General features: G+C 41.4%; 2 protein-coding genes across 2 annotated transcripts; one reads left to right on the top strand and one right to left on the bottom strand.

The window, feature by feature from the left end:
- Positions 1–928: 928 nt before the first annotated feature.
- anapc5 (anaphase promoting complex subunit 5) lies at positions 929–12789 on the top strand. The gene is made up of 17 exons (XM_083903300.1): positions 929–1233; positions 1646–1725; positions 2861–2970; positions 3074–3317; positions 3429–3495; positions 4314–4415; positions 4504–4694; positions 5510–5591; positions 6169–6261; positions 7778–7959; positions 8175–8310; positions 8457–8531; positions 9861–9982; positions 10071–10178; positions 10956–11103; positions 11208–11370; positions 12517–12789. The coding sequence occupies exons 1-17, from the start codon at positions 1036–1038 to the stop codon at positions 12735–12737; spliced, it is 2322 nt and encodes a 773-aa protein (XP_083759426.1). The 5' UTR covers positions 929–1035; the 3' UTR covers positions 12738–12789.
- A 3233-nt stretch (positions 12790–16022) lies between these two features.
- LOC310938724 (glutathione hydrolase 1 proenzyme-like) lies at positions 16023–22579 on the bottom strand (the record flags this gene model as incomplete). The annotated part of the gene is made up of 12 exons (XM_083903298.1): positions 16023–16169; positions 17363–17476; positions 17574–17686; positions 18069–18196; positions 18285–18472; positions 19259–19395; positions 20180–20329; positions 20412–20572; positions 21544–21736; positions 22024–22113; positions 22192–22322; positions 22410–22579. 12 exons carry the CDS (start codon positions 22577–22579, stop codon positions 16023–16025), a joined length of 1722 nt encoding a protein of 573 aa, XP_083759424.1.
- Between the last annotated feature and the right edge of the window lie 4325 nt (positions 22580–26904).

Raw genomic sequence — 26904 nt, 5'->3', positions numbered from 1 at the left:
TCTCAGCTGCCGAGCAACCACGGGTTGCCAGTTACGTCAGAAAACTGAAACCTAAAAGACCTCTGTATTTTGAATTTGAATGTAGTAACTGTTTTTGGCCACATTCTTACATATGGCACCTTTAAATATGACAAAGGTTCAGTATCAACAAACACAACACAGTAAATGTTTGGCCAGATTTGTGTGTGTGTGTGTGTGTGTGTGTGTGTGTGTGTGTGTGTGTGTGTGTGTGTGTGTGTGTGTGTGTGTGTGTGTGTGTGTGTGTGCGTGTGTGCGTGTGTGTGTGTGTGTTTAATAACATAATAAATTTTGTATTCTTTTTTTTTCAATATGTTATCATTGATGAAATGTTAAAATATTTCCGAATATTCAGTTTATTAACACCTCTGAAGTTGATTATGCTGCTCTCTGGTGGTCGAGCGTGTAACTGCACGTTCATCACATTAGTCTCGTTATGCTCCATGGCCACGGGGGGGCAGTAAAGAGCCATCAAACCAACATAAACACTCCTCCTGTTACAAATCTTTAAATTTAACCTCTTACGTCGCATAATATCGATTTTGTAAAGGAATTACTCCTCCCTTATTATTTAAAAAAAATCATTTTATAACTTTCTCTTTATTTTCGATAGAAAGTAAATGATTTTGCCTAAAATTAACAAAAATAAAAGTTGACAAGTCGCTGTCTCTTTTTTATGACGTATTTTAAAGGCGACAGGAGAAGGCGCTCGGTTTGAAAGGCTATGGGCTTTTTTTTGTAAACATCCACCGAATAAACCACAGTGTAAATATCGACGTGACTCTCCACTGCCACGAAGAAGTTCACCTCACGTCAGGTTCCACTGTCTGACCCGCTGAAGCTGAACGTTGGCTGTTATATATGAATAAATGCGTACATTCGGTGCAAGTTAGCTAACTAGCTAGCGGATGCTAGTTCGTTGTTTTTTTTTAACTTTCTTCTCCGCTAAATGTTGACCCAGTGTCACAGAAAACCACCGTCTTTCTTCGCCGTAGCCTTAAACGAAGCTCGTTAAAGATGGCGAGTGTGCACGAGAGTTTGTATTTTAACCCCATGATGACGAACGGAGTGGTTCATGCTAACGTGTTCGGCATCAAAGACTGGGTGAGTCCGTACAAGATCTCCGTGCTGGCGCTGCTGTACGAGATGACGGCGTCGAAGATCACACTGCCGGAGAGAAGACGCCTCAACAAGCTCATTCTTCCCCTGCAGCAGGTCGGTGTTTGTCCTACAGTCGACTGTCGTTGTGTTATTGTTATTATTGGAACAAATATCCAAACGTGTTTTTTAACGAAGGATCCTGAAGGGATCAGGTGCATTCAGGGTATAGACCAGGGGTCTGCAAACTGCGGCTCTAGAGCCACATGTGGCTCTTCAGCCACTCTGCAGTGGCTCCTTGTAGCTTTAGAGATCAAGGCGACAAATAAAAGTGTTTTAATATCTTGTGCATCACATCCAATGTCGACGTAAAATGCAATATTCAGTACATGTTTGGATGTGTCCTGTCCATCTTTGGATCCACAGGCCGTTTTTCTTGAGCACGAACAACATACAATCCAAATATTTGGTGTGTATGTCCTACAGTGATCTGCTCTCACAGTTGAACCTTTGGTGACCTTTTTCTCAGGGTCCAGACTTGACTCTTGGTCAGTTCCTGCAGACTGTGGAGGAGTGTTGCCCTCAGACCGCCTATGCTGTCAAACTCAGGTATGAGGAGGATACACACCGACTGTATTTGGTTGTTCACTAGATGCAGCTTTGATGGAAATAAATGTTATTTAGGTTTGTGAGGACTGATGTCAGAGGTCTATCCACGTTGACTTCGCTGTCTGATCTTCAGAAATCAGGGCTGCTGATATTTTTCTTCGAAAGTGATGAATTACAGTTGTTTATGGCTGCAAGAAACTATTATTTTCGTAATCGATTAATCGTTTGGTCCATATAATGTCAGAAAATGTTGATAAATGTTGATCAAATCTGGAAATGATGTCTTCTTATGTCCATTTACCAAAAATGATTCAGTTTTAGAAACCAGAAAATAGTCACTTTCAAGAAGCCGAAAAGTCAGAAAACGTGTTTATTAAAATACTCAAATGATTAACTGATTATCAAAATAGTCGAAGATGAACGTAGTACTCGATTAATTGATTATTAATAATTGTCTTCATGTCTATAGTTTTAAAAATAACAAATTATACATACATTTTGCTTTAAAAAATAATAATTGTTGACTGCCACTTATTCTGTCAGTGTGCAATCCACGTTTACATTAATACAAAAGTTAGGGATGGCTTGATACCACATTGTGTTCTAGTCTTTCACCTTTTTTAAACAACTTAGTTGTTAATATGACATCTTTGCAGACCTCACTCGTGTCCTTGTCACATGACTGTGGTGGCAGACATTTCTCTGCCTGTTTCTAATTTTTACATAAAATTTTACATACAAATAAAATAAAATAAAATAAAATACAATACAATTTAAATTTAGAATAATTTCCAGATAAATATAAAAATATTTACAATACACTGAATACAAAATAAAAGCAATATGATGCAATAAAATCCGTATTTTATTGCATATTATTATGTTATCAGATTAAATTATTTTTCCAGTATCTGATCCAGTGAAATCTGGCCAGTATCAGGCTGGTACCAAGTATCACATTTGCTCATCCAGAACAGAGTGATAAAATATAAAATACATTAAACAGATAATTGAAAAAATCTAAGGTCTAATAAACTTTTTCTGAAAGCGAAATCAGGTCATAAAGGACTGTAATTCAATCATTTTAAAATGTTTGACTGTCGAGTACTTGGACTGTTTGTCTTTCCTTCTAAAGGCTGCATGAAATGGCAGACGGAGAGCTGAAAGACATGGAGTACTTCTTTTCCACTCTCCCTACACCATTCACTGCTTTCGACTCTGAAGCGTATAAAACCAGTGTTGTGGGTGAGTTGCGCGCAAGCTGTAACAACTGCACTCCCAAGTCAGTCCTGAAATGTCCAAAGACTTGTATTGAGCTATAACTCACCTGTGTTTTCACCGTTGTTAGGGCTTTTTATGAGACACATGCTCCTGGCCTACAACAAGCTGTCCTTCAGTCAGGTCTACAAGCTCTACAAGTCCCTGCAGCACTACTACCACAGTCACTATGCCAAACCCACTGATAGGCAGGTGGCTTTTCCAGTGTTGGTTGCTGATGACTCGGATATGGACCTGACCAGCACCGAGGACACCGTGGGAGACAGAACAGGCAAAGAGGAGATGGACACTCCACTGCATGCATCAGAACTTCAGTTAGTAATGCTGGGTTTTTTTTGTTTTTTTAATGATCGTTATGTTTCAAACAAATGTATTGCACTTATTTCTCATCTAATCGTAAAACATTTGTTTTTTCTTGGTCTTAGAACTGATAATACTCCCAGCAGAGGCCCCCTGTCCCAAAAACAAGCAGAGTACTTTCTTGCGAGACAGGTGAGAGGTTTGTGGGTGAAGTCATGTAAACTGTATTTTTACTGCACCATCAATACAAATCGAGCTGTTAAAGCGGACCTAGACCGGAAATTCCAATTATTGCTGTTTTTTAGTGTGTATCTGCGTCATTACCTTGTTTAAGAAGCCCTGAAGGTTCTAAACAAACAGTTCAGCCACTGCTGAGAACGCTGTGTTTTATTATAATCTCGGGCTCAGTGAGATCTCTGAAAAAACCCAGTCCGGTTACGTAAACAGCGGTTCTCCTGAACAGCAGATCCTCCTGCTCCGGGCACTAGTCCGGGCACATCCCGTTGCGTACATTGAACCGCAGAAGAAGAATAACGTCCGTTGTGGAGGTGTTTCACGAGCGACAGTGTCTTCTGACTCTGGGTCTGACTCCGGGTCAAAGGTCGTCAAAGGGACTGAGGCGGGGAGTCGTGAAGAAGCTATTTTTAAACACTGTTAAAACAATGTTTTGATAATGAGAAGCAGTGCATCCACCGTTCCAGAGGGGGGAGCTGTGCTTCTGAGAGCGGGTGTGCTGAATGTCACGTCCGGGGTACTGGCCAATCACAACACAGTCTGTCTGGAATGGCGCGGCTGACAAGTGCTTCAAAAAGGACAGATTTCTATCGGCTCGTTTCCAGCAACTAGGAGGTTTTTTACCATAAAAACAAGTTAATATATGTAATTAGACCTCCATAACTAACATATAGGGCCACTCTATGTGACCTTTAACATCCTGTATGAAACCTAAATGTGTCATGATAGCACGCAAGAACCCGAACATTAGTTTGTTTGTTTTTAATTTTCACCAGGCATATCTTCTCAAGAACGATGAGAACAAAGCTCTGAAGCCTGCTGCCCTGCAGGAAGAGCTCAACAACATGCTGAAGTTCAACCCAGATTTTGCAGAGGCGGTGAGGCCTGTCACTCAAACTTCAATATCACATACACAGAGTTGTGGCCATGTTTCATCATCTCTGTGGTCTTTTTGTCTCTCCTCAGCATTACCTGAACTACCTGAACAGCATGAGAGTCCAGGACATTTTCCTCTCCACCCACAGTCTCTTGCACTATTTCGACCGTCTCATCTTGTCTGGAAATGAGGGGAAGAGCAACGGGGATGAGGGCTACGGTCGGAGCCTCCGCTATGCTGCTCTGAACTTGGCGAGCCTCCACTGTCGCTTTGGTCACTAGTAAGTACATGGTTTTTTTTCCCCCCTGTTTTTCGGAGTAATTTTTTTTTCTGTTTTTCAGAGTAATTATTTTTCTGTTTTTCGTGCAAATTTTTTCCCCCTTTTCTGAGTAATTTTTTTTATAACAACATGATGCTTTTTTTAGTTTAATCAAGTTTTACTTTGATCTGGATTTAAGACACTGGGAGATAGTCCTGTCTTCAAGTCAGATAGATGGTATTATCATTAGTTTGTCGACTTAACGCAGGCACCTGAGGACTTTGCGGTTGTTCAGAAGGAAAAGCCCATTCAGATCTGCTAGACATAGCAATCTTTCTCCAGGATCAGTTGGACAGATATGGAATGCCCCATGGATACAAGATGATGCATTTGAAATGCATTCAGGCTGGCTACGTGGTGACTCAAGAGACGATCAGGAGACTGCTGAAAATATTGGATGCACATGGTGTGCAGCTGAGGCGCCAAAAGTGTGTGCCATAGCAAGAGTTCTCGATAATTCTGAACAAAATTACTCTGAAAAACAGGGTAATAAAATTTGGACGAAATACTGAAAAAAAATTACTCAGAAAAACAGAAGAAAAAATAACTCAGAAAAACAGAAAAAAAAATTATTCAAAAAATCAAATCGAAAATTAATTACTGAGAAAAACAGGAGTTTTTTTTTTTTCAAGTGAATACAATACGCTTCCGTACTGCAGCCCTGGGAGAGAGAACAATTGAGTTTGTTGTATGTATGAGTGTGTGCAGGCCTTTAGTTCCTAAGCAAATAATAATCTCTTGTATTTATGGATGCTTTCCGATTTCTTCCCCTCCAGTCACCAGGCTGATCTGGCTCTACAGGAGGCGATTCGTATTGCCCAGGAGTCCAATGACCACGTTTGCCTGCAGCACTGTCTGGTATGACGCTGATATTATTTTTGCTACATTTCATTAACAACATACATATTACATTATACGTATGTGTGTAATCACAAAGGCTGTTTAAAGTGTGAAAACTCTAGATTGTACTTTATGCTATTTTTATGTCCTCAGGCATTAACTACTTGGTTGGCAGATAAATTAATTAATTACGAATTGTTTACACGGCTGCAGTGAGAGGCACTTCAGTTGTTCTGTTTAATTATATTTAAAGTGTTTTTAGAATTTAATTATTTACTTCCACAATCCATGTAGGAGGGAATATGTATTTGTGAAGGTTAGCAGAAACTACTTGAGGGGGTGATCAAAGATGTTAAATTTAAAGTTTAAATAAAACCATGTCGCAGTGAAAACAATTCATGCATTCATTCATTTATTATTTTTTTCTGTGTGTGCATGACTCACTGTTTCTGTCTATGTGAGCAGCAAAAACACACATACACTTGTGTTTTTGTTTATTTATTTATTACAGGTCATATAATAATTGCAATGTTCACTCACTGTGTATGAATTTAGTCTCAGTCTCCCTGTGTCTTTATGTTGTGTCGTGTATCAGAGTTGGCTGTACACCCTGGAACAGATGAAAGGATCCGACAGCACAGTGTTAACTGAAGACTCGGTGAAAATGGCTGCTCACTTCTGTCTGCCAGTGAGTTTCACACAAGCTCTTAAATAAGAACGTGGACATTCATTTGGCTTCAGCTCTCAGCACATGCACTAATGCACAATGATTGAACATATAAAATGAACCACATTCTATACTAATGTACATTAATGCCTACATTTGAAGATGGCTGTTGCTTCAGCAGTGATAAGTGCACATATTAGGTATAATCTGTTGATTATTTCCTCGGGTAATGGTTGTTTTGTCTTTTTTAATCCACAAACCAACATTAATGCATCACTCGCTCATCTTCTACCACCAAAGTTACCTAAATTAATAAATAGTTTGAATGAGTGTCTTTGTTATATGGAGCCAAGAAACCAGAAAAGGTTCACTTTTAAGAAGCTGAAAAGTTAGAGAGCTTGTTTTAATTAAATCAGCAGTGCACCTTGGTGAACCCCCCCATCATAAATCATGGATCTTACTTATTAAAAATCTCATGGTGATCCTGTTGTTTTAATAATATAAAGTCATAAAACCTTCATTTCACTGGGAAGTCGCATTGAGATTAAAATTTCTTACAGGTTTCTTTCAGGTCAGTTTGCAGAGTCATGTGGGCCATTGGAAAAACCGGGAGGAAAATGTATTAATATAAGGCAGACTTTGATATGTATATGTAATCAGCATCGCTTATTGTTTGAAGCACTCCCAATTTGGTAAAAAAAAATTGGTAAACGGTCCAATAACATCCTTCTCTCTTAGTTCCACAAGTGTTTACAGGTTTTCTCTGGTTTCCTCACCACCGTCCAAAAAGGCAAATTGGACGCTCTAAATGAGATTGGCACCAGTGCCCTCCATAACCCTGATGTGGAGGATAAAGTGGTAGAAGATGAGTGAAGTGTTAGTGTTTCTAGGAAGATTGGGACTGAAATACTGACTCTTTGCAGCATTCAGACCTGATATTAACCTTCATCCTCACTGATCAGATCATACAACTGTTTACACCTGGCATTCAAAGGCATCCTGTGTCTCCTGTGACCACATATGATCAGATATAGGCTGCTGCCCCGCCCTTCAACACAGGTCTGTGAGAACAAACTGTACATGTGAACAGACTGTGACTGTCTGGTGTTAGTGATGGAGCGAGAGAGAGAGAGATGAGAGGAGCTTGAGTGAATCAAAGCAATTCCAATGCTGCTGTAATGTGAAACATGATTTAATCCTTAGAAAAAGAAGAATCTATCACTGAAGATGAGTTTTAATATTGTGCCAGTGGCTGCACATAAGTTAACGTACCAGCAGTGATGAACTACCAACGGTCAGTTGAGGAAACGGTCCGTCTCTAATCCGTCCTGAAGACATAATACGTCTATGCAGCTCAGAAATGTGAACGCGTGTCCTCAAACCACCTCTAAATGTGCTTTCACAATTTGCGTGAACTGAGATTATGACAAAATTATAACTAAACAGAAATACGGTACCCATGAAAACGGCACAGGTTGCATCGTTTACTGTTGTTCTGCTATTACCCACCTCACTGATTGAAAATGCTCTGTCACAGTACCTGGCTTCTCTTGGCATTCAGTCTCTGGTCCAGCAGGGGGCGACACAGGGCAAGCTGGCACACAAATTGATGGACGCTCTGAAGGACACGGACATCCTGCACTGGAAGCACAGTCTGTCGGAGCTGATTGAGATCAGCTTGGCTCAGACTACGTCCATATGGAGGATGTACGGCAAAAGGTCAGGCTCCTTATCAGTAGTCGATACTGCTCTGTGGTGCTGACGGTGTTTTCCAACACACAGAACGTTATCCGTGTAAAACGCAACTCTAATGTCTGAACATCTTTGACAGCTGAGCGCCATCTGCACGAGTCAGATTTTTTTGCGAGAACACAGATCGAGAAGCCACAGGTAACGACATGTTTTGGTCATTAAACCTCCCTTGTTTGTTGCAGCACTATGGCTCTGCAGCAGGCCCAGCTGCTTCTCAACATGAGCAGTCTGGAGCCAGTCAATTTCGGGGTCCAGCAGAACAACACAGAAGCTTTCACTGTGGCTCTCTGCCACCTGGCTGAGCTACACGCTGAGCAGGTAACCCACGTGATTAATGCATGTCCATTATTAAGTTGGTGCAGCGTTGCAGGAAGGTAGTAAACATTGATCTGGTCTGTTCTCCAGCTCCTGGGCCACGTTCAGCACTTACCTCATTGCCTTGTGTAACTTTGCTTCTCTCACAGGGCCTGTACGCTGCAGTCTCGGAGATTCTTCAGCATCTAAAGGAACAGTTTCCTGCTCACTCACAGCATGCAAAGGTACAATCTCTAAAATGGTATTCAGTGCTGCTGCAACACGACAGCACATGAATACGATGCCTTTGCCTTTATTTCATACATTTTTACAGAGTTCTGTCTTGTAATTTACTGCTAATATTTATCTCAAATTTGTTTTCCCAATTTTGGTTTATTGGATTTTTATAGTGGGTGTACAGTTGTAGGTACATTTGAGCTCACATCTGAGCTCAATTACAATTTAAACAGTTTTTTTTACCCGCAGTGTCTGTTTTTATGTCCCTGTGCTTGTTTATATTCTGTGTGCACTTGCCATAGTGCTAAATTATGCCATAGTTCCCATCTCCATTATGCTATTACCAGGCATTCTTCCATAAAGGATACACTGTGGATCAATTCCGTATATATACCTCATTTCATTTTGTATTTCCAACATAAGAAGTCTGGCGTTAACCTTATCTTTCCAAGTCTTGTTAGGGTGTAGTAATATAAACATAAATTTGCCTCTGGCTTCTCTGATATATTTCCCATTATTGGAAAGAATCCTCCCCCAGGTTTCATCTTTGAATGGACTTTGGATTATTGGTTTTCTCCTTTTTTAAATGTTTATACCAAAACATCAAAGGCTTTAAGAGGAAACTTGAGTTTGTATTCATTCTGCACCCGGTCTACTTCAGCCATTCTTCCATATTTTGCAAGCTTAGCCATTTAAGAGACACTGTAATATTTCATGTTTGACAGGGACAGGCGTCCTTCATTTCTTGGCTCACGTAGCTTGTCCAAATGGATTCAAGGTTTCCTTCCATCCCATTAGAAATGTTTTATCATGTTATTATACAGTATATTAAAAATAATAATTGTTGGAGGACAACGTTTGGTGTCGTTCCAATTAAGTAATTTATCTGTGGTGCTATAACCGTCTTGACTGCTTTCACCTTCCCCATAATGAAAACTTAATTTACTCAAAATATCCCTGTTAATTTGAATTTCATCAAGGCGTTTTTTTTCTCCATATTTACTCTCTATTTTCTCTCTTTTACCCTGAACTATAAGCTACATTTCCCTCTTTATAAATGCTTTAAGAGCATCCCATATGGTAGCTAATTTTTGAGTTGACCCTTTATTTAACTCCAGAAATAAACGGCAATTGGCAAATTGTTCCTCTTCTGGAATTCTCATGTTTAATCTCCATCTTCCCCATATCCAAAGTTTAAGGGCGAGTTGACAAATGAACCAAAAATCCATCTGTCATCTTTTACAGTATTTTATACTGTAATACTGTTATTTTACTTGGCATATATGAAGCTTTGTAAAAAAAATTATAATAATGTTTGTGTTTATTTGCTGATTCAGCTCTGGATGCTGTGTGATCTCAAGATCCAGTTTGAGAGACACATGAATGAGGGAAAATACCACTTAGCGGAGCCACTCGTCACAGCCATGTCTGCCTTGAATAAAACAGAGGGTCTGTACAGGTAATGACAGAGCACACGTCTAACAGAGGCCATCTCGTGCGTGAGTCACTAACAAGGGCATTAACGGTAACCATGTGTTTTCTGACAGGAAAGCTCAAGTCCTGAAGGCTCTCAACCGCAGCACTGAGGCGTACAGCATCTTACAGCGGCTACAGGTTCACTGTGAGAAGACTACATGCACAGAGATGGTCATCAGGTAGACGGTCTGTTTGTTCATATGGCACAGAACAGTGGATCCCGTTTAGACCTTGTATAACATCCATCCTGAGACGTGTGTTTGTGTGTCTGCACGGATTTTTACTTAAGAGGTGGAAAAAAACGCCCAGCAACCAGGGTTGCTGGGGGGCTTGGAGCCCAGTAGACGAAGGAAGGTCTATGTATTATTATTACTTATTTATTTATTTACTTATATAAATTGATTAATGATTAAATTGCAGTTTCACTCTGGATGTGGTCTTTGGGTTCAGATCCCGAAATACATTCAGGACACTTCCGGCGCAGTCAGAACTGTACTTAAGGTTGATTGCATCACTTGAGGTAACAAAATGGTACAAGGAAAGGTCAAAGCAAGTTTGGACTGGATGTCCAAACTCCGATGTGTTTGCTTCTTACTATAAACTATATCATTGGCTAAGAAGTTGAAGATACACTGAGCTGTTGACTTTTGGATCACAAGGTTTGATAGCCAGGAAGCAGTTGTGCAGCATGTTTCTTTTACAGGAATAAGTAACCTGCAATAAGGAATCTGCATTTTTGATCAGGAGAGTCTGTTTGACTGTTGCTCCACTGCTGCGTAACATAGAAATAATTCACATCTGTGCATTGTCACACAAGGCCCCAAACGTTATTTACTTGTGAAATGAAGTGTATGATGTTTCCACCAGCTCTCATCTGACCAAGTGCTGTTACGTTACTGTATTGTCGTACAGATTTAACTGTTTTTATCCTCGATGTCTGTTTATGTCTCGTATAGAGTGATGCTCGCCACTGCTGAGCTCCACTGGGAGTCGTCTGGCTTCTCCACAGCTCTTCCTCTTCTCCTGCAGGCCTTGGCTTTAGCGAGACTGCACCATCTACAGTCACTGGCCTCGGAGACTATCCTTCACCTGGCCTTCACTCAGGTCAGCCACGGCTGAGAAACACTGGCACTTTGCAGTATGACTGCTGTAAAATGTTATATAAATGGTTCATTTTAAGTTTTCTCTACTTTCTCTCCATTGTGCAGCTGATGCTGGGAGTTCCTGAGCAGGCTCTGAGTGTCCTTCATGAAGCCATTGAGCCTGTTCTGGCTCACGGAGGCGTCATAGACAAAGGTCGAGCGCTGCTGTTGACGGCACGCTGTCAGATGGCGGCCGCTGGCTTCAGGCCAAACAGGCAACGACAAGCAGGTAACGGCAGAAATAGTGTCACTACAGAGTGTTTAATCATAATATATGTACAGTACAGTCTATTGTTATGGTTTTATAAAGGGATAGACTGTAAGATTAGTCCCTTGTAGAGTTGTATCTTACTTTATGCAGGATTACATTCCTCAAACCTGGCAACCTCAATTCTGAGGAGAAGAGAGAAGGGGGACGATGCTTCCGATATCCAAGTCTCGTTGCACATCTTAAAGCTCACATAGAGTGGTCCTGTTGCACATATATGTTAGTTATGGAGGTCTACTTACATACATTAACTTGTTTTTATGCTCAAAAACCTCCTAGTTGCTGTAAACGAGCCGATAGAAATCCTCTTTTTCTGACGCTGTTCCCCAGCTGCGATATTTCAGACTCAACTCTCACACCCAGAAGACAGACTGTTGTGATTGGCCAGCCAGCGTAGAACCTTCCCAACTGTCTTGTGATTGGCCAGTACCCGGAAGTGACATGTTCAGCACACCCGCTCTCAGAAGCACAGCTCCCCCCTCTGGAACAGTGGATGCACTGCTCCTCATTATCAAAACATAGTTTTAACAGTGTTTAAAAGTAGCTTCTTCACGACTCCCCGCAACAGTCCCTTTGACGACCTTTGACCCAGAGTCAGACCCAGAGTCAGAAGACACTGTCGCTCGTGAAACACCTCCACAACGGACGTTATTCTTCTTCTGCGGTTCAATGTACGCAACCGGATGTGCCCGGACTAGTGCCCGGAGCAGGAGGATCTGCTGTTCAGGAGAACCGGTGTTTACGTTAGCGTTCTCAGCAGTGGCTGAACTGTTTGTTTAGAACCTTCAGGGCTTCATAAACAAGGTAATGACGCAGATACACACTAAAAAACAGCCTTAATTAGAACTTCCGGTCTAGGTCCGCTTTAAATATATAGCGCCCTTGTAGCATGTATAGATTTAAGTAGTCTTTTGTTATGTGGCTTACGTCTTTCTTCCATCTGTCAGTGTTGGCAGCCACATTATCAGTTAGAGTGTCCAGGTCACAGTTGATTCCCTCGCAAAGTCAGTGTTGACAGATGCAGCCTTCAACACTTCAAAAAACCCGAGCTAACCCCTACCCATTCAGATTCAAACACAGATTACTGTGCTTATTTTCCTCCTGCAGATTTGCATCTGGCAGCCTTGGCTGTTGACACGCTAAACGAGGCCGCTGGCTATTTCTCCAGGCTGAACTGTAAGGAGCGGCTGCGCGACGTCCATTACCTGCAGGCTCAGCTCCATCGCTCTCTAGGACAAATCTCACAGTGCAACAAAAGTGCCATGCTCTTCAGGCTCCTTGACCAGGAGCTGCAGTCACCAGCACCGCCAGTTTCCATGCAACTCTAGCTGCAACACACTGTGGACACTGAGCTCCTCTCACCAGCAGGTGGCAGTGGAACTCTGTCCTCCTCTTTCTCTTTCACCTTTAGAAAGATGTTCTAATGTAAATATTTTTGAACTCATCACCAGAATAATAATTAAACAGGTCCAAATCAGCACTCGTAAATAAGTTTTGGTTTCCACATTATTAAGGAAAAGTTTGTCCATTCACACAATATAACCATTACACCAGCACTGCAGCTTTGTCTGACACGCACATACTGTACTTTATCAGAAGCTGTCAAAGTCCTACTGATTTACCTACTGTGTGTGGATGAGTGAGCGTAATATATAATAAGACGGCTACAAGATGAATGTGTTTCAGTGGCCTGGAGGATTCATATTTCCCTTCAAGAATACAAATGAAGCTGGAACGACACCATGATGGCATTATTAATAAACCGTGTTCAGTTTATGTCTGACAGTGTGTGAGGACCACAGATAACCAGACGTGATCTTCTGATAACTTGACATTTCATCAAAAATCTGTTGCTTAAATTTCTCATTTATCTGCAGGTAATTTGTGCCTGTGTGTCTCTGGGGTGGTGTATACAGTCTGAGTGGATCCTATAACCATCTGTGTTGTCCCCCCCCGAAAGTCCTTAATGAGTTCCAGAGCTTTGTTGTTTGGCTTCATGTCGTCCCCTATATAAACAGATGGATAACAGTGGTGGATAGGCCTGTTTTCCATGTAAATACCACACAGATACTACTCGAGCAACAACTAGATTATAACAAACGGTGAGTGGATCACAGTACGTGAACCTGATCCGAGGCTCACACTGCTGGACACCGGAGTGTGTTTGTGTTAATGCAGTGGAGAACAGGGCGTTTATGCTTTTACCCAAATCATTTGAATGAAGCAGCCAGGTAGACGAGAGATGAGGGTCAACTTGGGAAGGAAACTTTCCCCAAGGTCGTCCAAACTTCCCCGAGGCCTGACACAGTCACGTGGTCGGGAGAGGCCAAGAACATCGTCCTGATCGAACTGACCCCGCTGTCCTGTGGGAAGACGGATTTCTTAAGTATTAAAGGTCTCATATTATACCCTATTTCTCCAAGTTAACCTAGTTCATGTCTGTGACATGCTTTGGTCAAAACACCATAAGGATGAAGCACCACAGCAGTTCAATCACTCTGCCAAAACAGCCCTGTTCAGAACGCTCGGTTTAGTCGTATCTTTTTAGGTCCACCTTAAAAAAAAAAGTAAAAACACAACTTAAGGGACAGGAAATGACATCAGCCACAGAGGCTACTGGGAGCTAACAGCAGTTAGCATTTAGAAAAGTGATCATTTGCAGGCTCCAGCAGGCACATTGCCATCATATCCACTGGACAGATAAATCCTCTGAGGCTGGAAGTTTGTGTAGAACTCTGTGCTGCACTGGGGAGACAAGAATGCAATGTTTCGGGGACTTCTGGTTTTCAGATACTAATGCCCCTCGCCAGCTCTCTCTCGTGTGTTTTACAGACAAAGTGGAGCTCCTTGAGACGACAATTCCAGGACTTTAGCATCTTGTGGTCGTCCCAGTGAGCGCGGAAGTCAACATTGCGTGTTCTATCTCCCGCACTTGGACTGAGGAGGAGCACAAAAACATGAGTGAGTCATCTTTTTTTCACACTTTTGCTGACTGATAGGACCTCCAGAGTCCCAAATATAAGGATTTATTTTGCACGATATGTCCCCTTTAAGACCTGGTTCAACAATGTAGAGAGTGAATGAAGGAGGAAGCACTGTAGTGTAGTAATAGCTGAAGTAACTTTTTAAAGTTAACAGAAGTCATCAACAGCAAAAAAAAAAAAGACATTTACTGAAACATGGATAGAGTCTCATTGTTGCCAGTACTTGGTTTTTCCATTTGCTCAAAGAGCTCATGAGTGCAGTTATTTGCTGGATCCTGATATTCACTGAACTGTAAAATTACCTCCTCCTCTGATCTTAAGTGAACTCTTGAAAATTGCGCCTCCATTCACTTTGTATGTTGATGACTGAAATGATGAGTCAGTGAGTAGATAGATTTCTGCAGCACCAAACAATGGCTGTATATTTTTATTATTTACACTACTGATCACACGGTGGATACAATTGTTGTGCAAATGTGATAACTTTGCATGTGGAAACATTGGTGATCGAGGCACAAAGCGGTGACCTCTAACATTAAGGTCATTTAAGCTTCTTAATGGTTAGTATTTGCACTCCTCAAATTGCTTTGTCCTTGAGTTTTTGGCAGTCGATTAAACAAGAAAGACATTTGTGTTCCCTTCACTGTCACTATCAGGTTTACGCTAATGGTCGAATATACAGTATCAACCACATCTGCATGTTTGAAATTCATGTTGTACTTTAGTAAGTAAGAAAATACCTGTAATATTACCATAATAGTATTTAATCTGCCTCAGTGGTGTTTTTAACTTGACTTTTGTCGTTTTCCTCATAACCAGACAGGAAGTGTTGTAGTTTATCAGAGGCTTAGACTGATTTCCACAAAACAGTTTTGTCTTTGTATTGTTTCTTTACTTTTGTTACTTTTATATTTGCCATGCATCCGCTTTTATGTTGTCATTATGAGTTACATTCCCCATGAAAATAGTTCCATATTTATATTTATGTTCATAGTTTAGACAGCCATGTGTTACCAAAACAAACTCTTGTGGTAAAAAAAAAAAAAACATTGTCTTTGTTCAAAGTGTTTAATAACAAGCATGTCAACAAACATGGCATATTTAGAAAAATATATCTGCAAATTTATTTTTCATAATACACAGTAAACCTCCTACTTAATACAAAACATTTACATTTCACTAGAGAGTGACGGAAAAAACAACTGCTCATTGGTCGAATATTATATATTTAATAATGGATGGTCAGTTTAACAAAAGAATAACCTCCACTTCCTTTCAAAGAAGCGCTTTCTTTTTTTTTTTCTTTAGACCATAAAATAAATAAATAAATATTACACGGACAACCTGCATCCACTGTTTTCCTTACTGTCACAATGTCCTTGACCTTTGGTTCTTTAGATGGACACTGTGTCGTACATCAATTAGTTTTACGGTCGTGATGATACAGGAGTCAAACTACATGGAATCAAAAAGATATAATACCAATGAAAAATGAGTTTGAGTGACTCTCAGTAGGATTTGGTGGCTTAGACGACGTCTCTGTTATCACGTGACTCAGTCCAAATGTCTTTGAAGACGTGATCCGGGCTGAGAGAAGCAGAGTAGAGCGAGCTGAATCCTCCGCGGGGGTCAGTATCCCGCTGGATAGCCTCCTTTCCTGGGGTCGGACTCTGCGCAGAGACGCTCTCCCTGCCTCACCACGGCCTGCACCACCGAGTCTGCGGTGCTCAGCTGCTGTGTGATGTGATTCTTCTGGACCAGACCCTCCAGCACTCTCTGCCGTGTCGTCGTCATCACAACAAACACACAAACACGTGGAGTCATGAGTTTTTTTTTTAAGTGGGGGTCACCAAAGACACACAGGAGCATTGTTGTCTGTTGTTTGTTTCCACCTAGAATTTTCCTCGGCCTAATTCGGCATCAAGTTACTATTATTACTCTTTTCTAAATCATGCCTTAAGTCTGAGGAAAGGGCTGTAAAATCAACTTATCAATGTTGAGCCCTGCTAATTTCTCTGTCCTATTCTTTAGCAGATATTCACGTCTCTCCCGAGGACGATCAGCAGTAACTGTCGGTGTCTACGTGCAGTGCCACTGCCAACATCAGGTAATCATGTAAGAATGTTCATGCGTTAATTGTTTTTTCAATACCAATGAGCAGATTATAATGTAACTTAACATAAAATAAGACCTTGACATTGGACTGTAGACTCTGCAGCGTCCTCCGTCTCTGTCTCTGTCTCTGTTTTGGCCAGAGCTCAGATTGTTGACTCACAGCTGTCACGACGCTCACATTCACAGTGATTAAGCTGCAGTTAAGCTGAAGAGTTTCACTTTTAGATACACTGTTTTTTTTGGGGGGGTAAATTACACTTACGCCCCTTTAAATCAATGTGAGCGATAGCCTACTTTGTGTTGAGAGCTCATTAGTCTCGCTTGCATTTTTTATGATTATTATTATTATTCATTCAATAATGCAGACAAGACATGGCACAAATCGGACCGTATCTATGTTCCCCGGGTCCTATGTTCCCCAGTATCCTATGTTCCCCGGGTCCTATGTTCCCCGTGTTCCCCGGGTCCTATGTTCCCCGGGTCCTATGTTTCCCCGGGTCCTATGTTTCCCGGGTCCTATGTTTCCCGGGTCCTATGTTTCCCGGGTCCTATGTTTCCCGGGTCCTATGTTCCCTATGTTCCCCATGTTCCCCGGGTCCTATGTTCCCCGGGTCCTATGTTCCCCGGGTCCTATGTTCCCCGGGTCCTATGTTCCCTGGGTCCTAAGGACCTTTTTTTTTTAAAAACGGGGAACATAGGACCGGGGGAACATGGGTACGACCCCGCACAGATTTGAAATGTTGTGTTGGTGCATTTGTGTGTTTGATCCAATCTTAAAGACACAAGGCTAATAAAAGCTTAGTGATTTTTCACTGTAGTCACCAGCATTTGTGACGTCTCCGCGTGTGACCCACCTTTTCAAAGCCCTGCTCCACCACTGTCATGTTGGGGTTGAGCTGATTGTGGACCCTCGGCTCCGTCACGGCTTTCTTTAGGTCGTAGTTAAAGAACAGGGAGTTCAGGATTACCTGTTTGTGTGGAGCCATAAAAACACAAAACGTCAAAAAAAAAACATACGTTTGTATGCAGCGGGATGAAAATCCCATGTAAATGAATCGGACTCACTAAGGCAGTAGCTGTGGTGATTCTCGTTCCCCCAGACGCTCCCACGACCATTTTTACTCTGTTGTCTTTGTCAAAGATGATAGTGGGACACATGGAAGACAGCGGCCTCTTCCCTGCCAACAGACAAACTGAAGGTAACTACGACAGCGTAATGGACAAATGGTTTCTCTTGTACCTCTGATGGCTCAGTGGTCCCCAGAGCAGCCGTATTCATCCAACACATGAAAACAAAAAAAGAGCAGCAGCGAGCCACAGTGTGATGTTAGAGGGATTCTGTGTTATCAGAGCTGGTGACAATGACAAATACAGGAACAATAAAAAAGTCTGTTGGAAACATCACCTCTGCATCCTCCTCGCTGAGAGAAAAGATTAAGTCACATTGTCCCTGTGGAAATAAGGGCTCTGCTTTAGCAGCACTGCCATCCATTAAATCAGACGTGTCCCACAATCACGGCTTAAACTTGTGCTTTGTGTAATGCAGGAGTTCAGCCACACCTGGTTGGATGAAGTTGTTGGGGGAGGGAGGGATTCCAAACCCGTTGGTCATGTACGGAGAGCTGAAATCGTCCATTTCGTCATTGAAAAGGATGCCGGTTGATCGAGACATGACTTTGGAGCCAAAACTAAAAAAAAAGATAAAACAGCTTTGTTCAAAGTCTCACACAACGAGCAACGAAATTGCTCTGATCAGGAAAGGAAATGGCTTCTCACTATAGATTAATGGTGGAGGTGGCGGCCACTGCGCTGCCATCTTCAGCCATGACGGACAGGTGAGCTGTGCCATGGTTGTCGGGGACAAAGTAGTCCGGCTCGTAGTAACTGTCCGGGTGAGTGGTGTCGTCTGTGATTTTACTCCTTATGCCGTCGGCGAAGTAGTCTGAGGTCATGTTGTGTATGAGCTGAGGAGAGAAAAACAAAGTCAGGTGAAGAAGCTCACAGTCTTTCATGCAAACCAACAACAATAATAACAATAATAATAATGCATTATATTTGGAGGTCGCCTTTCATGACACTCAAGTTTGCCAATAGCAAAGTGTTACTGTCCACAGGGCCATGCATGTCAGTGGTGCTCTCTGTCTATATATTCATTTGTTTCCTTTGTGGTTGTCCGCCGTCCTTCCAGTAGATGCAGAGGCGTAGCTTGTGAACAGGCAGGGCAGGCAACTGTTTGGGGCCCCGAGCTGATAGGGGGCCCCCGACACTCGGAGCCTGAGGGCTGTTTTTACTGAAATGTGCAGTGAGCAGCCGCCTCCCTGTCCCCCTTAAACAACAATAACATCTCAGTAGGAAACCCCCTTTTTTACTCAGTTTATATGTTTTTTTTCTGTTATTTACAGTATTTTATAGTTCTATATATTATGTTGTTTTATAATGTGGGTTCTTTACAGTGTAATGTATTTTTTTTACTAAGTTTATATAATTTTTTAAAAGCTATTTACAGTATTTTACTATTCTTTATATTTATATTTTCACATACGTTTTTCCATGTTATTTCATTCATTTCGAGAAAAAATATATACCCTCATACTCATAAATTTTTCGTGACACTGGTTGGAAGGCCCCCCTGGGAATTTTTGCTTAGGGCCCCTACAGACTCTAGAATCGCCTCTGAGTAGATGGTGACCTCGATGACCTTTGCCCAGAGTAAAAGTCTGTGGATTTGTAATAACAATGGCATGGCTTACATCTGTAATATTGAGGTAACGGGGATCTCCAAGTCTGCTCCTCTTGGCGTAGGCGAAGCGAAATGCCTCTACAATGCGATGGTACGTCAGAGTCTTCTGCTCTGCTGTGGACACACTCGTGTCTGAGAAGTTGTAGCCTGCAAAATGTCCACAACGGCAACAATCACATTCACATTAGCGAGGAGTCGAATGAAGATTTACATTAATGAGGGTTCTCTGTCAATGTCAGGCAGTGTGCGAAATACCCCGAGACTCTACTGACTGCAATGATTGGTAGACCAAAACATGATTTCAAAACATAAACGTGATTTGCAGTCTTTGAAATCATGTTTTGGCCAGTTACGTCAGAAAACAAAACCTAAAAGACCTCGGTGTTTTGAATTTGAATGTAGTAACCGTTTTTGGCCACATTCTTACATATGGCGCCTTAAAAAATACACAATTAGAAATAAAATAATTGACATTTTGTCTGGTTAAAAAGGATAAGAAAGCATGCAAAGTGTATTATGTATGTAGACATGCTTTCCAATTACACTGTTACATGTTTTTGACCGCCCTCAAATTTTGCATTTGAGGCTTTCAGGGGGTCTTGAGTGTTAATCAGGGCTAACCCCCACAGACCCCCCTGTATTTCGCAATAAGAACAGCAGACAACTGTGGAGAACACATTAAAGCCTCTCCCGTGATTCAAAATTAATGACGCTACTTTTTATTTAAAGCACGGCTAAACATTCTCTGTGTTGGACAGACGGAGTGTTGACTGAAGTGAATTATATTTGGCACAGCAGAAGTGAGCAACGGCTTTGCTTTCTGCTTCCAAAGCCGACAGAGGGACGTCTCAGAGACGACCGAACCTGGCTGGGGGAAACCTGACATCCTCTCTTCCACATGGCTGTAGCAGCGCTCAGACAAGCTGCTTACCATCCACTATGTTGAGTATGAGTGCCAGCACTGGGCCACTGGAGGGAGCATCTGGGACATGCATGGTGTATTCCCCGACATTCACCTTTAGAGGGTTCTCATTCAGCACAGGCTGGTACTCCAACAGATCCTCCGGGGTGATAATGCCACCTGGAGCAGTTATGGAAATAAGCCAATAAAGTCAATTTAAATCTTTAGATAGTTCAGTTCTTGTTGTTATTGATTATCGTACCTGCGGCTTGGACGTCTTCAACGATGCTCTGTGCCATTGACCCGTTATAAAACACGTCAGGCCCCTCCTCTGCTATTCTTTGGAATGTGTCGGCCAGCTTTGGAAATTTAATTATATCGTTCTCCTTCAGGATGGTTTTTTTGGAATCACAAAACACCTCACTGCAACACGGGGGGGAGACAAAGAGGACAGGGAAATAAACATTTTCAAGTTTATAGGACATTAAAGGTGACTTTAATTTGAAAAGGCTGGTCTTTGGCTCTTCACAGAGAGAGAAACTGAATACAGGGTTAATTGTTTTTCTGCCATTTTTAAAAAACATGATTGGTGGAAATAAAAATGGGAAAAAAATAAATTGCTCTTGTGGTGAAAGGAACAGAACAACGATGCAATATAATTGTTTCAGTTCATCTTACATGAATGAGGCATCATCTTTGTTGTTGCTATAGATATGAGAGGTTTGACTGACAGGAAAGGCCTGCGTTAGTTAGTATAGAAGATCCAAAGCACAGAGTTAATCAGAAATATAAATAAACTGTGTTTTTATGGGCGTTTGTGCCATGAACCATGTTCTGGAATTATGAGAATATGAGATACAAGGTAGTCTGTACATGGCTTATTCACTTATAATGTTCATATAACAAGCTGAACTCACCAACAACAACAGTAAAGACAAAATATTTGCATTAAAAAATGTTTTTGCAGACTGAAAATCATGTTTATGTTTTGAAATCATGTTTTGGCTTCATGTGGCGCCACCTACCGCCGTCTACCAGTCATTGCAGTCAGTAGAGTCTGAGTTGCCGAGCAACCACGGGTTGCCAGTTATGTCAGAAAACGAAACCTAAAAGACCTCGGTATTTAGAATTTGAATGTAGTAACTGTTTTTGGCCACATTCTTACATATGGCACCTTTAAATAAAACTAACGATAATAGATTTTTAAGACCTTTCAAAATTGTATTTAAGACCTTTTGTGATATTGTAGGAGAATTTAAGACATTTTAAGGCCTTAAATTCAAATGATTGGATTTAAGACTTTTTAAGACCCCGCGGATAACCTGGATCGGACAAATCATTCTGACATATTAAGATAATGGAACAAAGCAGAACGGTGTGTTCTCCATCCTCACCACATGGTGGCATCTCCTTCAATTGAATCCTTGTGCTTGAAAATGGCGTCGGCCAAAGCTTTTCCTACTGGAAAGCCATAGCGAGCCAGGGCAATGCTGGGCTCAAACAGCTCCTTCCATGGCAGCCTTCCATGCCTCCTGTGTGCCATCTCGTAGCCCCGGATCTGCCCGGGAATGGCAATGGACAATCCACCTGCAGACAAAGAAAAGAAAAGTCTGGTCTACTGGAACAACTGTATCCTGATTTAGTTCTTTCTTTATGGAACCAGCAGCAGGTTAAAGGGAAGATGTAGAAATATTTCCCCATAAAAAGCGAGTTCTCAAACTATTTATCCTCTTAAAATCTGTCTCTAGCCTCTGATAATTAAAGGTGGTTCATATAACAAACTGAACTCACCAACAACAACAGTACAGCCAACATTCATGGCCACATTCTTACATATGGCACCTTTAACTCAGTAAAGCGCAGCTCGTCGTTACCTGTACGAGAGAGCGTAGTGTTGTTGCCAAACATGTCTTCCGTGGCGTTCATGGGCGCCGTCTCTCTCGCATCGATGGTTTCCACCTTCCCTGTTGAGCAGGAGATGATGAGAGCAGAATCGATGATACCTTTGCTGCCAAGTTGTTGACGAACGACGACAGACTCACCTGTGGAAGCGTTATAGATGACGAAGAAGAAGCCTCCGCCAATGCCCGTGCTGTGAGCGTTTAAGAGGCCGACGCAGAGCAGGGCCGCGATGGACGCGTCCACGGCCGAACCGTTTTTCCTCAAAATGTCTCTGGAAACACAAGAATACGCCTCAACAACAACGCGCACACGGTGGATGTCGCAGTTAGAAAACCAAAAAAAAAAGAGGTCTTCTCACCTCCCCACTTCTGAACACTTCCCAGCATCAGCAGCCACAGCAGCCTTGGAGTAGAAGTGGTCCGAGGGCGCAGGGGCGTTCTGCTTCCCCAGACCCATGAATATCCCGAGGAACAGGCTCACTGTAGCCAGCAGAACCACCAGACCAGCAACCACGGGCTTCCCAACCATTTTCCTTTCTGGTGAAAACAGAAACAACAGTCTCACGTGATCGCTGAGCTCAGAAAACAGCATCTTATCATCCAGATGTCACCAATTATTGTCTCTGGAGATGCCAAACCTTTTGTACAGGCAAAGCAATCATTCAAAGAGCGCAAACATCCATGAGTAAAGTAACGAGCAAAGAGAGCAGAGCAGAGCGTTCACTCACCTTCAGCTGTGTTAGTGCAGATAAACGTGTGTCAAATGTAAAACACGGTAAAGGAGACAGAAGAAGGTAGTTGGTGGATTCTCATCGAGCCATGAATCACCTCTGGTTTACAGATGATACTTAGCACTGACATCACTTGCTGAGCAAAGCGTTCTGTATACTGTAATAAGCACCATAAGTCATTGTTGACAAACCCTTTTTTTTTTTTAAAGAGCCCATATTATACCCTATTACCCCAAGTTAAACTAGTTCCTGATGCCCTAATGAACATGTCTGTGTCATGCTTTAGTCAAAATATCATAAGGATGAAGCACAATAGCAGTTCAATAACTCTGCCATAAAATCCTCCTAATATGTCACAGAGACTCAGGAATAATGTTCATATAACAAACTGAACTCACCAACAACAACAGTACAGACAAAATATTTGCATTAAAAAAAATATTTTGCAGACTGCAAATCATGTTTTGGCGTCATGTGGCGCCACCTACCGCCGTCTGCCAATCATTACAGTCAGTAGACTCTCAGCTGCCGAGCAACCACGGGTTGCCAGTTACGTCAGAAAACCAAACCTAAAAGACCTCGGTATTTTGAATTTGAATGTAGTAACTGTTTTTGGCCACATTCTTACATATGGCGCCTTTAATACACATTTTTGAAAAGATGCCCCTAAAAAAAAATGTGCATCAATCAGATTCTGATGTGGTGTGAACTGGAACTGCAACTACGCATGTGTGTTCCTCTGCTGATCCAGCATGCACCACTGTTGCTGGGCCACACTGATAATAAGCCTGTGGACTGCTGCTGCTGCTGCTGCTGCTGCTGCTGCTGCTGCTGCTGCTGTTGTTGTTGTGACTGTGGCTAAATCTAATCACTGCTATCCTGTTCTAGATCTCCCAGGTTCAGAGCCACCCGAAGGATGTGAGTTTTTAATGGGCAGATGTGATTTATAGAGGAAGAGGACAATCACATGTCTGTTTGCTGCAGCTCACTGAAACCCTCCTTCAGCTTTAGTGAGACTGGGTGATAAAGGTCGCTCCAGCTGACTCTTGTTTACAGTTTTTATTTTTCATCAGCTTGAGGCTTATGGGCTTCATTTTGACTTTGCTGGGAGGTTTAAACGTTACTACGCTCCAGGATTTCCCAATAGAGGGTCTGGCTCTTCTGTGCCTTTGCTATTTTACCCCACAGCAAATCAAATCACACTCTGCTGGTGTTGTTGTTGTTGTTGTTGTTGTTGTTGTTACTGGTGAGACACAGCCCGCAGACACACTTAGAACAGAGCTGACCACAAGTAGAGAAGATGATGATGATGATGATGTCACGTGTGTTTTCCGTGTGTCATTGCAGGAGTACTTCAATGACAGGGCTGTGATGATTAGCTTGTTTACTTCAGATATGTGTATATACGTGGTTATAAACAATAATCCTATTTATTAATTTCAATATTTTTTAAATACTGTATTATGTTGATGCTGTTGCACATACAATTATCTAGTTTTTTTTAATTATCCAGTATTTCCTCTTTTAATAATGAAGAACAATGGCCTATTTAAAAAGTAATAATGGTCACCTGACGAATATAAGATACTGATTTTTGGTCATGTGATCCTCTCTGCCTCCTCACATCTTTAAAACTGCACACCTCCACTTTATAATACCAGCTGTTTTGTTTAACACGTTGACTCTCAAGCCTAAACTTAAACACCCCGTAATCCCAAAAATAACACCGAAGAAATAAAACAGCTGTTTGAGAAGCCCTGAGACCCCTCCAGACTTAGTGAGCCTTTAATCTGCTGATAATAAAACAATAGCAGACTGCGCGTCCATGGAGAGTGCAGTGCAGCCAGCGAGCAGCACTAAACAAGATTTAATCCAGTTCAAATCAGGATCAAAGTCTCCGAGTCTGCAATGAGACAGAAATACACAGGAAATAACAATTCCTAAAGTGGATAACACAGTTCTATCAGCTGAAAATGACATTAGTTACACACCTGTGGTCAATTTAGGAACATTGGACTGAGGGCTGCCAAAGGAAAAAAACGGAAAAAAACTAGAAAGAAATCCCATTTGTAATAATTTTAATGACCAGATTGCAGTTCTACAGTTTAGCATTAAGTAATATAAGTGTTAATATAATGTAATTTAAGCGTTAATATAATAATGCTTTATAATTTACTGGGTAATTACCCAGTATTTAGGCCATTGTTAACAAAACAGACATAACTGAATATGACAATTAGGTAATAAAAAGAGAGCAGAGGAGATAGATAAGTATACTGAGGTTTCTGCCTCCTCCATTCAGCGACACCTGCAGGTCTGACAGTGATCCACGTGACTAATGTGCTTCAAACACTGACAAAGACTTAGTGAAGAGGTGACAGGTGCAAACAGCAGCATCTGATCTGACAGCATGAAAACATACGGGAGGATCATCATTGTGTCTGATGAGCCGTTTGCAAATGAACCTAATTATAGTTACATATCAAAATAAAGAGGGACAACTTCAAAATGTCTCTTATTAAGTTCACGTGTGTCCAAAAAATACTTTACAAAACTTATATTTCTTCCAACTTTTACCTTTAACTGACTTTGTTTGTCGTTACCAAATAAAATCAGAAGAAGAAGAGTTGGTATTATGGTCTGTATTTATATCGAGCTTTTCTCACCCGTTCATATACGTCAACATGAGGTTAAGTGTCTTTGCTCAATGACACCTATAGACTAGCAGGACCAGGAATTGAACCCACAAACTTCCAGTTGAAAGACAACTCATATTTTATATCAGAAAACGAAATGTCATATACTTTAAGACTTTTACTTACGCCCCTATACTTTGGACACCCTACCCTTAGATATCAGGGAGGCCATTTCACTAGATATTCTTAAAAGAAAACTTCATCTTTTTACTTAGACCTTCAAATAGTTCCTTTTCATTCCACCCTGTGTTATGTTTTATTGTTGTATTTGCTTTTTAATTGTGATGTATGAAAGGTACTATATAAATAAAGTTGATTGTTATTTGTATTATTATTATTATAAAATGTGACTTCGAATACTTTTTCTCATAACATATTTAAACTTTTGCGCAGTATCTACAGTGGCCCTGAGGTGCAAAATACAAACGCAAATCACAAATGCAAAACAAAAGACGCAAACGCAAATCAAAGAACACAAACGGAAATCAAAAAACACAAACGCAAAACAAAAAATACAAACACAAATCAAAAAACAAAAACGCAAAACAAAAAATACAAACACAAATCAAAAAACAAAAACGCAAAACAAAAAATACAAACACAAATCAAAAAACACAAACTCAAATCAATAAACACAAATCACAAACACGAATCAAAAAACACAAATACAAAACCACAAACACGAATCGAAAAACGCAACTCACAAACGCAAAACAAAAAACACAAACGCAAATCACAAAACACAAACGCAAATCACAAAACGCAAATCACAAAACGCAAAACAAAAAACAAACACGGATCAAAAAACACAATTGCAAAACACAAATGCAAATTACAAAACGCAAAACAAAAAACGCAAAACACAAACAAATCACAAACACACAAACGCAAATCAAAAACACAAACACAAAAGCAGAAAACAAAAACATTAACTAATTTCATATTTCGTGATTTGCATTTGTGTTTTTTTTTTATTTGCGTTTGTGTTTTGCACCTCAGGGCCACCGTAAGTATCCCCTGAATGTACTTTATACACGATGACTGTGTATAGTTGTATGATAAGAAGAGAAGCTGATGATTGGTCAGACGCTCCTCCACGTGGCTGAAACCTAAACAGCAGCGTAGACTGGAGCAGCAGCAGCTCCAGCATCATCATCCTCATCATCATCCTCCGAGCACAGGCGCACGTAGCCTGCTCAGCTGCGGTGGTGAAAACAAGTCAGGACCGTGTGAGAGAACAGTAATGTAGTGTCTGACAGTCAGCATCATCATCATCATCATCATCAGCAGCAGCAGAAGTGAGGAGCTTCCGCTGCGAGCAGGAAAACAAACAAAGACGCAGCTGAGGCTGACGATGACGGGCTTTTCCTATTCGGAGGCTGATCTCGTCTGAGCTGCAACAAACACCTACAGCACCTACAGCAAAG

Source organism: Microchirus variegatus, assembly GCF_963457635.1.
Source record: "Microchirus variegatus genome assembly, chromosome: 16".
Taxonomy (NCBI): domain Eukaryota; kingdom Metazoa; phylum Chordata; class Actinopteri; order Pleuronectiformes; family Soleidae; genus Microchirus; species Microchirus variegatus.
The sequence above is the reverse complement of the archived record's forward strand: the minus strand, read 5'-3'. Positions and strand labels throughout refer to the sequence as shown.